Source organism: Cetorhinus maximus, chromosome 24, assembly GCF_964194155.1.
Source record: "Cetorhinus maximus chromosome 24, sCetMax3.hap1.1, whole genome shotgun sequence".
NCBI lineage: Eukaryota > Metazoa > Chordata > Chondrichthyes > Lamniformes > Cetorhinidae > Cetorhinus > Cetorhinus maximus.
Genome location: NC_135902.1, coordinates 17,320,200 through 17,335,599, shown reverse-complemented (window position 1 = coordinate 17,335,599; position 15,400 = coordinate 17,320,200). Strand labels below are relative to the sequence as shown.

At 41.8% G+C, this 15,400-nt stretch overlaps 1 protein-coding gene across 2 annotated transcripts in view; it reads left to right on the top strand.

Annotated features, from left to right (window-relative positions):
• spata20 (spermatogenesis associated 20) overlaps positions 1-14,880 on the top strand; it is a 382,219-nt gene extending 367,339 nt beyond the window's left edge. For both annotated transcript variants that reach the window (XM_078570778.1, XM_078570779.1), the window contains exon 16: positions 14,255-14,880. In XM_078570778.1, coding sequence (XP_078426904.1) covers positions 14,255-14,425 — 171 coding nt within the window. In that variant the 3' untranslated portion in view covers positions 14,426-14,880. The remainder of the gene's footprint in view (positions 1-14,254) is intronic.
• Positions 14,881-15,400: the final 520 nt, after the last annotated feature.

The following is a 15,400-nucleotide window of genomic DNA, read 5'->3' as shown; positions in this document are numbered from 1 at the left end:
CTGCTTCTCTATTGATCTATCCCCTAGCCTAGTATCCCAGTTCACTTCAACTAGTTCAGCTTTCATGCCCACATAGCTGCCCTTATTTAAGCTTAAAATATTAGTCTTAGACCCACTCTTCTCCCTTTCATACTGGATGAAAATTCAACCATATTGTGGTAACTGCTACTTACGGGTATCTTTACCCTGAGGTCATAAATTAATCCTGTCACATTACACAATACTAAGTCCAATATAACCTGCTTTCTGGTTGGTTCCAGAACATGCTGCTCCTAGAAACTATCTCAATAGCATTCTATGAACTCCTCATCTAGGCCAATACTGCCAATCTGATTTTTCCAGTTTATATGTAGATTAAAGTCACCCATGATAATTGCCATCCCTTTATCACAAGCATCAATATTTCTTCTATAATATAGAATATCTCCAATATTTCTTCTTCTATACTTCGTCCTACATTATGGTTAATGTTAGGGGGCCTATAGACCACTCCCACTAGATTTCCTGCCCCTACTATTCCTCAACTCTACCCAAACCGATTATATATCCTGATTTCCTGAACCAAGGTCACCTCTAACTATTGCACAAAGGCCATCTTTGATTAACAATGCTACCCCTCCACCTTTACCTAGCTTCCTATTATTCTTGAATGTCATATACCCCTCAAGGATGACCCTTGTCATCCTGTAGCAACATCTCCGTAATAGCTATCAGGTCATATTTATTTACATCAACATGCGCTATCACTTCATTTACTTTATGAATGCCATGCGCATTCAGGTGCCATAGAACCATAGAAAAGTTACAGCACAAAAGGAGGCCATTCAGCCTATCTTGTCCATGCCAGCCCAAGCACACCCAGGTGCCCTTTCTAATCCCACCTTTCTGCACCCGGCCCATAGCCCTGCAGCTTACAGCACTTTAGGTGCAGATCCAGGTACTTTTTAAAAGAGTTTAATGTTTCTGCCTCTACTACCAACTTGGGCAGCGAATTCCAGACACCCACTACCCTCTGCATAAAAAAAGCTCTTTCTCGTGTCCCCCCGACATCTTCTGCCACTTATCTTGAATCTGTGTCCCCTGGTTCTAGAATTCTCCATCAAGGGAAACAATTTTATCCTGTCCACTCTATCTATTCCCCTCATAATTTTGTACACCTCATTCAAGTCACCTCTCAGCCTTCTCTGTTCTAAGGAAAATAACCCCAACCTATCCAATCTCTCCTCGTAGCTACACTTTTCTAACCCTGGCAACATTCTTGTAAACCTCCTCTGCACTCCCTCCAGAGCTATTACATCCTTCCTGTAATGTGGTGACCAGAACTGCACACAATACTCCAGTTGTGACCTCACCAGTGTTTTATACAATTCCAACATTATATCCTTACTTTTATATTCTATACCTTTGCCAACGAAGGAGAGCATTCCATATGCCTTCTTTACAACCTTGTCTACTTGAACTGCTGCCTTCAGGGACCTGTGCACTTGTACGCCAAGATCTTTCACTTCATCTACCCCTCTTAGTATATTCCCATTTATTGTGTAATCCCTGTAACTGTTTGACCTCCCTAAATGTATGACCTTACACTTCTCTATGTTAAAATCCATCTGCCACTTTACCGCCCACTCTACCAACCCACCTATTTCGTTTTGGAGATTATAGATATCCTCTACACTATCCACTACTCGGCCAATCTTCGTGTCATCTGCAATTTTCCCAATCATGCCCCCCACGTTCACATCCATATCGTTAATATATAACACAAACAGCAAGGGTCCCAACACTGAGCCCCGTGGGACACCACTTGAGACAACTTTCCATTCACAAGGACATCCATCAACCATTACCCTTTGTTTCCTGTTACAAAGCCAACCTTTTATCCAGTTTGCCACATTACCCTGAATCCCATGGGCTTTTACTTTCCTGACCAATCTGCCATGTGGGACCTTGTCAAATGCCTTGCTAAAATCCATGTACACAACATCCACTGCACTACCTTCATCAACCCTTCTTGTCACTTCCTCAAAGAATTCAATCAAATTTGTGAGGCAAGACCTTCCTTTAACAAATCCATGCTGACCATCCCTGACTAGTCCATGCCTTTCCACATGACAGTTAATCCTATCTCTCAGGATTGATTCTACTAATTTGCTCACCATCGATGTAAGACTAACTGGCCTATAATTGTTTGGCATTTCCTTTGATCCCTTTTTAAACAATAGAACTGCGTTTGCATTTCTCCAGTCCTCCGGTACCTCCCCTGTATTGAGTGAAGATTGGAAAATCATCCTCAGAGCATCTGCTATCTCCTCCCTGACTTCCTTCAGCAGCCTCGGAAACAATCCATCTGGCCCTGGCGACTTATCAACTTTCAAGGATTTCAACCTTTCGAGTAGTTCCTCTCTCTTTATGACTATCCCATCCAATATCTCGCAGTGTTCCCCCTGGACTACTATATCTACATCCTCCCTTTCCTTTGTAAACACGAAGACAAAATATTCATTCAACAGCCTCTGCATCTAAACACAAGTTTCCATCTTCATCTCTGATAGGTCCCACTTTTTCCTTAACTAACCTTTTACAGAGTCTTTAGTTTTGTCTTTTTGTTATCTTTGTAACATCTAGTCTTGAGTGTTGATGTGTTCTTAGGTTTTTTTCTCTCTCTCCCTTCCTGCCATTCTCCGACTCTCATTTCCCATGCTACTATTTTCCTCTCTCACCTTGTCTGTACTCTTTGATAGGCCACAAAAGCAGTTTCTCCAAATTTGCTATTGGATTTATTAGTGCCTATCTTAAATTTATGATCTTGAGTTTTGGACTCATCCACAATGGAAACCATTTATCTGTGTCTACCCTATCGAACCCTATAATATCTTAAAATTGTTATTAGGTCGCCCCTCAGCTTGCTCTTTTCTAGAGAAAATAGCCCCAGCTCCTTCAGCCTTTCCTGATGGATATATCCGCTTTGTCTAGTATCATCCTTGTAAATCTTATTTTGTATATTCTCAAGTGCGTCTATATCCTTCTTATAATTTGGAGACCAGAACTTTGCGTAGTATTCTAAATGTGGTCTAGGCTAGGTTTGATACTAGTTTAACCCAACTTCTCTGTTTTTCAATTCTATCACTTTGGAAATGAACTGAAGAGCTTGGTTTGCTTTTTAAATGGCCTCTTTATCCTGGGTCACCACCTTTAGTGACTTGTGACTGTGTACCCCTAGATCTTTCAGTTCCTCTGCCTCATTTAGAGTCTCCTAGATCTTTCAGTTCCTCTGCCTCATTTAGAGTCTTATTACTAATGTCCTTTAGGGAAGGAAATCTGAGTTCTTACTAGGTCTGGCCTATATGTGACTCCAGTCCACACCAATGTGGTTGAGTCTTAACCGCCCTTTGAAGTGGCTTAGCAAACCACTGTGTGGTATCAAACTGTTATACCTGCAGTAGTTAAAGAAGAAGGCCCACCACCACCTTCGCAAGGCACAGTTGGCTGAGCAATTAACGCCCACCAACCCGAGCAGGAATTTTTTAAAAATTGGGACACCAACTGCAATGCTACAGTTGGGTGTGAGGCTCTCCATCATTGAATAGGCCATCATCACTCAGCGTCTCAGCTCTCACATAGCGAAGTAACGAGACTCGCTGTGCTTGTGGGGTCATACATCAGCAAGAGATCATGCTTTCAGCAGAAGGTAATAGCAGCAGAAAACATGTCAAGAGAAGTAAAACCAAGATGCCTACAGCATGGGTTAGGCAAAGAGTAAATCATCCTCTACACTGCCCCACTTCTGGATCGTGTGTAGCACACTTATACACACATTGTAAAGCTCCTTTCGTTATCCTAATAATATGTATCAACCCCAACTGCAGATTTGTGGAATAACATGGCATTCTCTACTTCCTACACCAGCCATTTGATAGCCTTTCTCAGATTGTCAGTTCAGTGCTATTTATCAGGCTGGGCTAGATTCAAACTCAGGCTCCAGAGCTGAAAGCCAAGAATCTATCCTACTACACCACTTTGTCCCCTTGGGTTTCTATTTCTCATTCTTTTATTTGGTTTATTTTCTTTAACCCCCTCTCCACTTTTTCCCCCCTGCTTTCAACTCCTTTCCTTTCTCTTGTACTACATTTCCATTTCTATCTCTTTTCTTTCTGAGACGACTTTCCTTTCCTTTCTGGGACAATTCTTTTCTCTCTAGAATCCCCTGTTGATGTGACGCAGTTTAATGTTGACCTAAAGTGCAATGGCAATGAGTTCTTTTCCTTTCCCAGAGAACCATTTTATGTCATATTCTTGTTACCCATTAATAAAAGCAGCATTTTCTCAAATGTTCAAGTTAAGCAGTCATTGTTGGGAGTCTTCGGCTCTCAAAAAATTGACCCCCTGAAATGAAGTTGACTTCCTTCTATGAAGTCTCCTGAGGCAGTTACTGTGCATTTAATAGTAAGGCTGCACAAACAACTGTAGTGTCATACATCCATTTCCCATGGCCTTTGATCCCTAAATCATTGAGGAATTCCCTTTCTTCTGCTGACTGACTGGATGGTATCTCATTATTTATCATCCGCTTTCATTGGAGATGTTTGTTCCAGCTCGGATCTATGTGGACCTTAGTTTTAACTCTTACAACACCATCTTAGTTAAAATCATCGTTTAAGTAAATGTCAGCATCCCAAAGATAGATTGACATTTGCTTGAGGTATCATTTGAAGATTCCGGATTCCATATCAAACTCAGCTGAAACACAGTGCGCAGGACGTTACTCTGAAATGCTTTTGTCCAGCATTAGCTTATCAGCTCCATTAATTCAGTCATGGTTCATAAGGAGTTAAAAACCAACTGACCTCAGAAATAATGTGCCAGCCTAACTTGATTCAAATCTTGTGAGTGTCACTGGCTGTTCATGAAGGAGATGACTTAGGGAGGAGCCCAGCTGCACAATGCAAACAAAAACAGGACATATAATTTGTTCAGTTATGAGATGACTGGCAGTTCAGGAGGCTGGGGACATTATATATGTGGAGACCTGGGACCCTATAAAACAGAGAGACCTGGGACCCTATAAAATGTAGTGACTGGGACCTTGTAGCATTTGGTGATCTTGAACATTATAACATGTGGCAACCTGGAACCTTACAACACATGACAGCTGGGGCTCTGTAACGCTGAGGAGTTACAGTAATTGTAGCCTCTTCCCATCTTGATTCCCATTTCTGCTGTAGCCTTCGCTGAGATGTTTGAACTCAGCAGGATGATGCCAAGCCATTGATTAATTTTGTTTTAACCAGAAAGTGCAGTAAACACCAACAATTTATATTAAATAGCACCTTTAACATAGAAAAATATCCCAAGAAACTTCACAGGAGCATTCGTTCGTTCATTTTCACATCACCTTTGTGAGGCCATTGGCATCGCCTTGCTTCTTCTCGGCTTTCTTCAAGCCTCCCTCAGTCCACTACACAATGTTATCCATCTATCCGATTTTTCTTCTTCCTCTTCTGTTCTTACCCTCAATTTCTCCTTCAATTGCCATTATCAGAACAAAATTTAACATAGAACCACATAACAAGATATGAGATTTAAAAAAGATAAGTGAACATGTTTTAAATGAGCAGAGGAAGGAGTGTATGAGCTGTTATGTAGGAGCTGCTGTAATACAATCTGAATGTAGAGAATCGCAATAGTAAATCACTTAAACATCATATAATCCAACAGCAATTTCATGAAGTTAAGAAAAAGTGAAGGCATTAGGGAAAGATCACAATGGTGATATATTCACTGAAACATTTCCCGAAAGGTTAGATGTCAGATGGGATCCAGCAGAGACATTTTCACAGATCAGAAGGGGATCAAGCTGACTGCAGCTGTGTGCTGATTCATTGTGACAGACTTGTATATTCTTCAACACTCCTGCAATAAATAAGTGACTCTATTTATTTGTGCGAATGCACGGCTATGGCAATATGAGACAAACGGTGAAACAGTTTGTTCAGGCCCAAGCATATACCCTTCATTATCCACATTATAGGGAGGATATTGGCATTTTAGAGAGGGGGTAATAATGTAGATTTACTAAGATGCTGCCTTGCACAGCCAAAGTTACCCATTTGCATTAACGTCAATTCCTAAGTTGCCATCTAAGTTCCTAAGTTGGCATCTTAAGTGCTCTATTTATTTCAGGCACAAACAGCTGTGTTTACTCACTGGTTCACCTGGTTAAAGTGCACTGAATGCAAGAACAAACAGTACTATGTAAATAGCGTAAATAAAAACAGAAAATGCTGGAAATACTCAGCAGGTCAGGCAGCATCTGTGGAGAGAGAAACAACGTTAACGTTTCAGGTTGATGACGTTTTATCAGAACTCTATTTCAGATCTTCAGCATCTGTAGTATTTTGCTTTTTTATAGTAAATAGCATTTCATTAAGATATACTGAATGCCATAAAAAAGTTTGATTAAGGCAGAACTAAAAACAGAAAATGCTGGAAATACTCAGCAGATCAGGCAGCATCTGTGGAGAGCAAAAGAATTAAAGTTTCAGGTTGATAACCTTTCGTCAGAACTGGGAACAGTTAGAAATATAATAGGTTTTCAGCAAGGGCTGTGCGGGTCAAAGACAAAAGGAAGGTCTGTGATAGGGTGGAAGACAGGAGAGATTGAACGACAGAAAAGTTAGTCTTACAGGGCCAAAAGGGATGGTGCTGAGGCAAAAAAAGAAACAAAGAACCAAAAAATGTGCCTAGAGCAGGTGTGCTACTGTCTGAAAGCAAAAATAAGAGAAAAACCAAAAGATACAAAGAAAAGGAAACAAAATGGGGGGACAGAGTTTATGGTTTGAAATTGCTGAACTCAATGTCGGAAGGCTGTAAAGTTCCTAATTGAAAGATGAGGTGCAGTTCTTCAAGTTTACATTGAGCTTCACTAGAACAGCGCAGCAGGCCAAGGACAGAGATGTCAGCATGAGAGCAAGGTGGAGAATTAAAATGACACCACCAGAAGCTTGGGTCGTATTTGCAGATGGAAACGGAGGGCATGAGGGGAAATAGAGGGGCATCTCAAACTGCCCCTCTCCCACACTCCAGGGTCCATCATTCAAGTGCCCCACCTTCCAGCACCAACTGGAAAGTGAATAGGCTCTTTGATAGCCAGTTGCATTAATCTTGATTGTTAGTTAAATGGACTTATTTTGCCCCATTTCCAGTATTTTTATGATTAGTAAATTAAAATAATTCAATGAAAATGAAAAAAATACATTCAATGATGCTATGATTTTTCTCTGGCATTGCTTGTAGCAGTGTGCCAGATGTTGATATTCCATCCCTGGAGACTCCAAGGCAATCCTGGAGGATTGGCAACCCTATGCGTTCCCCTTGCGTAGAGCATTTAGATAAATAAGTTTGTGTTTGTAATATGCTGAAGTTGCATAACTAAATAACCCCTTGTACATAATTACCTACATCACTTTTCCTGTCAGTTACCTCACATAATGTTCAGAAGTTCATGCTTCATTTTGTTTTGATATTGTTGAAAAAAGAGACATGTCGAAGCTTTTCGTCCTATACTCATCAACATTACCCTGGGCCTCTGGAATACTAGTCCAGCGACAATACCACTATGCCACAGCCTGTTTTGATATTGCTGAAAAAAATAATATTGCTCCCTCTGCAGGGGAGGCAGTGGCATAGTGTTATTGTCACTGGACTGGTATTCCAGAGACCCAGGGTAATGCTCTGGGGACCCTGGTTTGAATCCCACCACGGCAGATGGTGGAATTTGAATTCAGTTGAAATCTGGAAGTAATAGTCTGATGATGACCACAGAAGCATTGCTGATTGTTGTAAAAACCTATCTGTTTCACAAATGTCCTTTTGGAGAAGGAAATCTGCCATCCTTACCTGGCCTGGCCTACATGCGACTTCAGAGCCACAGCAATGTGGCTGACTCTTAAGTGCCCTCTGAACAAGAGCAATTAAGGATGGGCAATAAATGCTGGCCTAGCCAGCGACACCCACACCCCATGAATGAATTTTTAATTTTTTTAAAAAATAAAAATGACCAGAGTGTGAGAGGGTCAGAGTGTGTATGCCAGACTTACTCCCAATCTCTTGATGCTCACTCACTCGCCCTCACCCACTGTGTGAGTGGGTCTGAGTATGTGTTGGCGTGTGAGAGTGAGAAATCTGAGACTAAGAAAGGCAGACACACACTCACTCTCTCACTCCCACACATGCACACACACACACACACACATACAGACTCTCTCTCACTCACATACACACACACACACTTTCACTCACTCCACGAGAGAAATCTAGCCAGAAATATAAAAACAGATAGTAAGAGTTTCTATAAACATTTAAAAAAAGAAATGAGTTAACAAAGTGAGTGTTGGTCCTACAGAAAGTGCATCTAGAGAATTGATAATGAAAAACAAGGAAATGGCAGATGAATTGAACAGGTATTTTGCATCAGTTTTCACTATAGAGGACACAAGTAACATTCCAGAAGCAGCTACAAATCATGAAATGGAAGGGACAGAGGAACTCGGGAAAATTACAAACACCAGAGAAGTGGTACTGAGTAAATTGTTGGAGCTGCAGGATGACAAGAGCCCGTGTCCTGATGGACTTCATTCTAGGGTCTTAAAAGAATTGTCTAGTGAGATAGTTGATGCATTGGTTTTAATTTTCCAAAACTCCCTAGATTCAGGGAAGGTCCCATTAGATTGGAAGATAGCAAATGTAACTCCATTATTCAAAAAGGGAGGGAGACAGAAAGCAGGAAACTTCAGGCCAGTTAGCTTAACATCTTTCATAGGGAAAATGTTAGAAGCTATTGTTAAAGAAGTTATAGCAGGGCACTTGGATAAGTTCAAAATAATCAGGCAGAGTTCTTTGAGGAAGTAACGTGTGCTGTGGATAAAGGGGAACCGGTGGATGTACTGTACTTAGGTTTCCAGGAGGCATTTGATAACATGCCACATCAGAGGTTATTGCATTGAATAAAAGCTCATAATATAGGGGATAACGTATTGGCATGGATAGAAGATTAGCTGAAGCAGAGAGAAGGCCTAAATGGGTCTTTTCCAGGTTGACAAGATGTAATGAGTGGTATGCCACAGGGATCTGTGCTGGGATCTCAACTGTTTGCACTTTATATAAATGATTTAGATGAAGGGATGGATGGGATGGTTGCTAAATTTGCTGATGACACAAAGAAAAGTAGGAAAGTAAGCTGTGAAGAGGACTTAAGGAGGCTACAAAAAGATATAGATAGGTTAAGTGAGTGGGCAAAGATCTTGCAAATGTGAAATTGTCCATTTTAGCAGGACGGATAAAAGAGAAGCATATCATCTAAATGCTGAGAGATTGCAGAGCTCTGAGATGCAGAGGGACCTGGGTGTCTTAGTGCATGAATCATAAAAGGCCAGTATGCAGGTATAGCAAGTAATTAGGAAAGCTAGAAGAATGTTATCATCTATTGTGAGGGGACTTGAATACAAAAGTAGTGAGGTTATGCTTCAGTTATACAGAGCACTCGTGAGACCACATCTGGAGTACTGTGTACAGTATTGGTCACCTTATTCAAAGAAGGATGTGAGTGCGTTGGAAGCAATTCAGAGAAAGTACCAGACTAATACCTGGAGTGGGCGGGTTATCTTATGGGGAAAGGTTGGACAGGCTAGGCTTGTATCCTCTGGACATTAGAAGTAAGAGGTGACTTGATTGAAACCGTTAAGATCCTGAGGGGTCTTGACAGGGTGAATGTGGAGAGGATGTTTCCTATTGTGGAAGAATCTAGAACTAAGGGTCACTGTTTAAAAATAAGGGGTCAAATGGAGATGAGGTGAAATTTTTTCTCTCAGACAATTGAGTCTTTGGAACACTCTTCCTATAAAGATGGTGGAAGCAAAGTCTTTGAATATTTTTAAGACAGAGGTGGATAGATTCTTGGTAAGCAAGTGGGTGATAGGCTATCAGGGATAGGTGGGATGCAGATTTGAGGTTACTGTCAGATTAGCCATGATCTTATTGAGTGGTGAGGCAGGCTCAAGGGGCCGAGTGGCCTACTCCTGCTCCTTGTTCAAATGCACTTCACACACTCACTTTCTCACTCCACATAAACACACACACACACACGCACTCTCACTCCACACATACACGCACTCTCACGCCACACACACACACACACGCACTCCACACACACGCACTCCCCACACACACACACACTCGCTCCCACTCCCACACACACACTCTCACTCATACACACACTCTCTGAATCAATCACATGCGCCAGCTAGTCTCTTCCCCCACTAAACCCCAACCCGACCCTGGGCTCCACATTGTCTCACTCCTGGGCCTCACAGCACCTTTCTCCGGGCCTGGCAGCCTCTGCTTCCTGGGGCCCAGCAGCCAGTCTCCTTCCTGGGGCCCAGCAGCCAGCCTCTCCTTCCAGCTGGTCACGGCACTCACCGCCCCCAACCCCGCTGCCCACAGCCCTCTCTGTCATCCTTCCCCCCACCCTGCCTGAAAGAAAACCTCTTCCTCCCCAGCAGAATCACTGTCGCTGTTGCTCGCTGCTTCTCCAAGTACAGACTGTTTCTCGGGAGTGGAGCAGCCTGTGATTGGAGGAGCAGCTCATTGCGGAATCTTCTACTGCAACTTACTGTTTCACCAGCAGCTTGAAAACTGGCTCCGAGGCTGCATAGAGTGTCTTCGGGGGCTGGATGTGCCCACGGGCCACAGATTAGACAAGCCTGCACTAGTGCATTCTGTGTGTTGACTGGTACTTGGTCATTTAATTGATGCAGTAGTAGCTGTGTGAAGTCCTGTGAAAATTCTAAGCGCTTGAAAGAAGGGTAGGCCAATGAGGAAAATTCTTTCAAAAGCTTTCAAGCACACAACCATATGGGTAAATTTGATGGTTTTAGATTTGAGAATTTGGTATAATTTTCTGTGCTTATAATAAATAGCATTTCCAGCCCTGAAATCAAGATAGTGACTCAGGGATTTTCAAATAAAATTTTTGGTGATTTCATTAGTTTCCCTGTTGCTTCTTGCTAGTTAATTTATTAGTAGCCATTTGCTGACTGCTGATTCTTAATTTTAATGGGGAGAATTTGAACCCGCCTCAGCCATCAGAAACAGGGCTGGAGCACAGTTAAAATAGCTGTGCAAAGACTTAACAGCCCATTCCCACTGTTATGACCACAGCCAGTGTTAATTGCTGTGCAGACCAAATCCCTGAAGGAAACTTTATACCCTTTTTTCGTATTCTGAAAACGAGAAGATGATGTACCAATCTCAGCAGTAGGAGGTCCAGTAACACTTTTGGAGTTTTAAAAATTAAAGTAAAAGTTTTATTAGCAAGAGTAAAAGTTTTAAAGTAAAAGTGCTTAAGTTTTTTAAGCACATAGATTACAGTTACATGATTAAGGTTAGCCTTACAAAACCTTCCCCAAAAAGACCCTCTACTTGGTCAGACCCACAAGTAAACACCTCCAGGCAGCACTCCCTTAAAGATGTTTAACTATAAAATTCATTAATATTACACTAGGCAAACTGCTGTAGCTTCAATAAAGGCATACCATATGACCTCTATCCTCTTCCACTCTGCAGTGGAATCCACTTCAGGATAAAACTGCTTGTTACAGCCCAAGACTTTTCTGGTTTGACTGGATAGCTGGTTCAAATGGCATCCTCTCGCAGCCCAGGGCTCCAGCTATCTCCAACTAAGCTCTCCAAAGTAACTCTCATTGTTTTCACACCTCTTTGAAACTCAAATCCTTCCAAATATAAAATATATATAAAATAAACTTGTCTTTGCTTTTGGGTCAATAAAATATATCCCCACTACTATTTACCTATGGAATCCTGTAGGATGCAAACACGTTTCTTTCTACCTCTGACTCCCCTTTGATATTCAAACAAACTCTCAACTTAAGTAAAAATGCAAACGTTAGATCTAACCTATTTACTTGTACCTCAAACTTCCTCTATCCTTTTCATGTTTTAAGTCCCCAGACAACCTGGCTCCTATCAATTTCTTGCCCAGCTTAATTAAATCATGCACACAAACACACACACACACACACACACACACAGCCTTCTTTACAGAATAGCACAATATTACCCCAAAATATTCTTTTAAATAACATCCATTCTCACACCACTGTCATCACACCACACGCCTGCCATCATCTGAGGTAGGGCCTTTTTTAGCTGTCCACGGAACCTGTCTAAGTCAGGCTGGAGCCTCATTAATACATGCCGATCAGGATCCTACAATGGCAATTGGGACCCCAACGGCCTTCTCTAAGTCAGAAACTTTCCTTTGGTGCACTTGACTGTCAGCCCAGATTATATGCTTCAATCTCTGGAGGGGGGACTTTGAACTCACAACCTTATGAAGGGAGAGAACTACCAGCCCGTTAGCAGGCGGCTTAGCATTGCTAATGTGCTGGCCTCTTAATATCAGCTGTCAAAATTTAGCCAGCTGTGGGGCACGCTGCAGCTGGTCCCAGATATGTTCCATATATCCTCAGCTACTGAAAGCAGGCACTGTGCTTTTCAGCTGTGCCTGGCAGTCAGTGAGGGCAGAGGCATAAGGCGGGCAGTAGGTCTGTTTTATTCTTCAGCACTTCTTGCAGTCACGCACGAGGGTGGAATCTCACTGCTACTTTAGATTAATCTCTGGGCTATTTCTGATCTGCTGCTTCTGCACATTGTCCAGTCCCTGCCATCTGTCAGCTTCTCTGCTCTGCTCAATTGGTTTGGAGTGGTTCGCTGATAAAGAAAATATGGCACTAAAGTGGATAGAAATTAAAAATCACCAATCTAAACAAATTCTCTGACTACTTGCCCTCCTGAACTGCCAGTGAGGGACAGCTGCTCTGCTGTTTGTATACGTATTTTATGTGCCATGTTATAGACCACAACCAAATTATATATCAGTACCATTTTGTACATCAAAACCATATTACACAATACAAAAAGCAAAATACTGCAGATGTTTGGAATCTGAAATATAAACAGAAAATGCTGGAAATGTTCAGTTTAGGCAGCATCTGTGGCAAGAGAAACAGAGTCAACAATTAACATAACCTTTCATCAGAACTGGAAGATTTTGTAGATGTAACAGGTTTTAATCTAATACAGAGGCAAGGAGAGGGGAAAGGGGATGAAAGAACAAAAGGGAAGGTCTGTGATAAGGTGAAAGTTAGAAGAGATTGAATGAACAGCAGAATCAATACCAATAACTGCTATCTGAAAAAGTAGTGGTTATGACACAAAATTGTTGAGTTCGATGTTGTGTTGGAAGGCTGCAAAGTGTTTAATCAAAAGATGAGGTGCTATTTCTCAAACTCAAGTTGAGCTTCATTGGAACACTGCAGGATAGTGAGGACAGAGAGGCCAGAGTGACAGTGAGGTGGAGAATTAAAACAGCAAGCAACTGGAAGCTGATGTTGGTGCACTGGACGGAGATGTTCAGCAAAGAGATCATCCGATCTGTGTTTGGTCTCGCCACTATAGGAGGAGACCTCATTTTGACCAGCAAAGACAGTATTTTAAATTTGAATGAAGTACAAATAAATCGCTTTTTCACCTGGAAGATGTGTTTGGGGCCTAGCACAGTGGCAGGGAAGGAGGTAAAAGGGCAGGTGTTGCATCTCTTGCGCTTGCGTAAGAAGCTGCCATAGGAAGGGTAGGGGACGTTGGAAGTGTTGAGAGAGTGTGCCAGGATGCCATGAAGGGAGCAATCCCTATTACACAGGGGTCAGTTCTGTGCACACAATATTACACACCTTGTCACAACACAAAGAGATGATTTGACCCCCACGCAGGAGGTGACCAGCTGTAGGTATAGTAACCTAGTGGTTATGGCACAGGACTGGTAACCCAGAGGTATGTAATTAAAATCCCATCATGACAAGTTATGAAACTGAATTCAGTAAATCTGGTATTTTTTGGGCCAGCACCAAAAAAATCACTAAGGAAGTTGCCTGATGATCATGAAAATGTCATTCCGGGGGACCTCCATTCCTACCTGGCTTGGAGTTCATATGACTATACTCTTAATGCCTTCATGGAAACGTGATGGGCAGGACATTTCATTGTTACTCACATCCCAAAAACAAGGAAATCAAAAATTAATATGTTAGCATGGAGTTAATCCTTGAATTCAACTGTGTTATCTCTAGAATGCACTGTGTCCATTGTTAGTTGTAACAACGATTTTCTTTCTCTCCATTAGATATTACTTTTGGCAGATGGAAACGCCAAGAGCTTCCTCTACCAGACACTGCCCTTCCTGTCAACATTAGGATTGAAGGATAGTAAAGCTACAGCCTACGTTTGCCAGAACTTCTCCTGCTCCCTGCCAGTTACCTCAGCCAGCGAGCTCCAGGCTTTACTCGTTAAATAATAAAACAGGGCAACAGTGGGCAAATGGTTTGCTATAAACCCTGCAAATCTCATAGAATTCTTTGGATTTATTCTTTTTATTTAGTGTTCAAGAGCAATTTTATGATTTTGGTGAGGTGGACAAGCTAACGTTACTTCAAGATGATAGTACAAGTTAGGTGATTGTATATTTCCAAAGCAGATTTTTTCTCAATTATTAAGATATTTAAATGGTTATGGTATTTGAGCACTGCAGGTCACAATTTGATGTAATAGAGTGTTAGCAAGATATATGTAACATAAGGCAGTGTCCTTGTACTGTAGCAGTGCTGCCGAATGCCATTTTTTGGATGAGGCTTTAAATCCATGCTCTGCCCTCTCGGCATTATTTTGAAGAAGAACAGGGGAGTTCTTCCCAATGCTCTGGCCAATGTTTATCCCTCAGCCAACATCAATAAAGAAAAGATCATATGATTATTGCTATTTGTAGGAGTTTGTTGTGCACAAATTAGTTGATGTGTTCTCTGTACAACAGTGACAATACTTCAGAAGTTCTTAATTGACTGTAAAGTATTTTGGGATGTGCTGAGATTGTGAAAGACACTAGATAAACACAAGTCTTTATTATGTACCATCCCAGAAGATGCATTAATCTAATGAGCTATTGGACACATTTCCCACACCCCCCTTGGCATGGCTTTCCTCCTCTTGTTCTCACTCACAGCAGTGCTTCAGATTCCACCAGAGCTCCCCTGAAGCACATGCACCTGTGAAGAAAGCTTTATTCTCCAAACCACCTGAAACATTTCCCCAAAAGTCCCACTCCAAGACTAGAGCACAACAATCTAGGCTGGCACTCCAGTGCAGCACTGAGGCAATTTTCTGGTGTTAAACTGAGTTCCTGTCTACCATCTCTGGTGGACTTAAAAGATCCCATGGCTATTTCGAGGAACAGCAGGGAGGATATCCCCAGTGTCCCAGGCAATATTTATCCTTC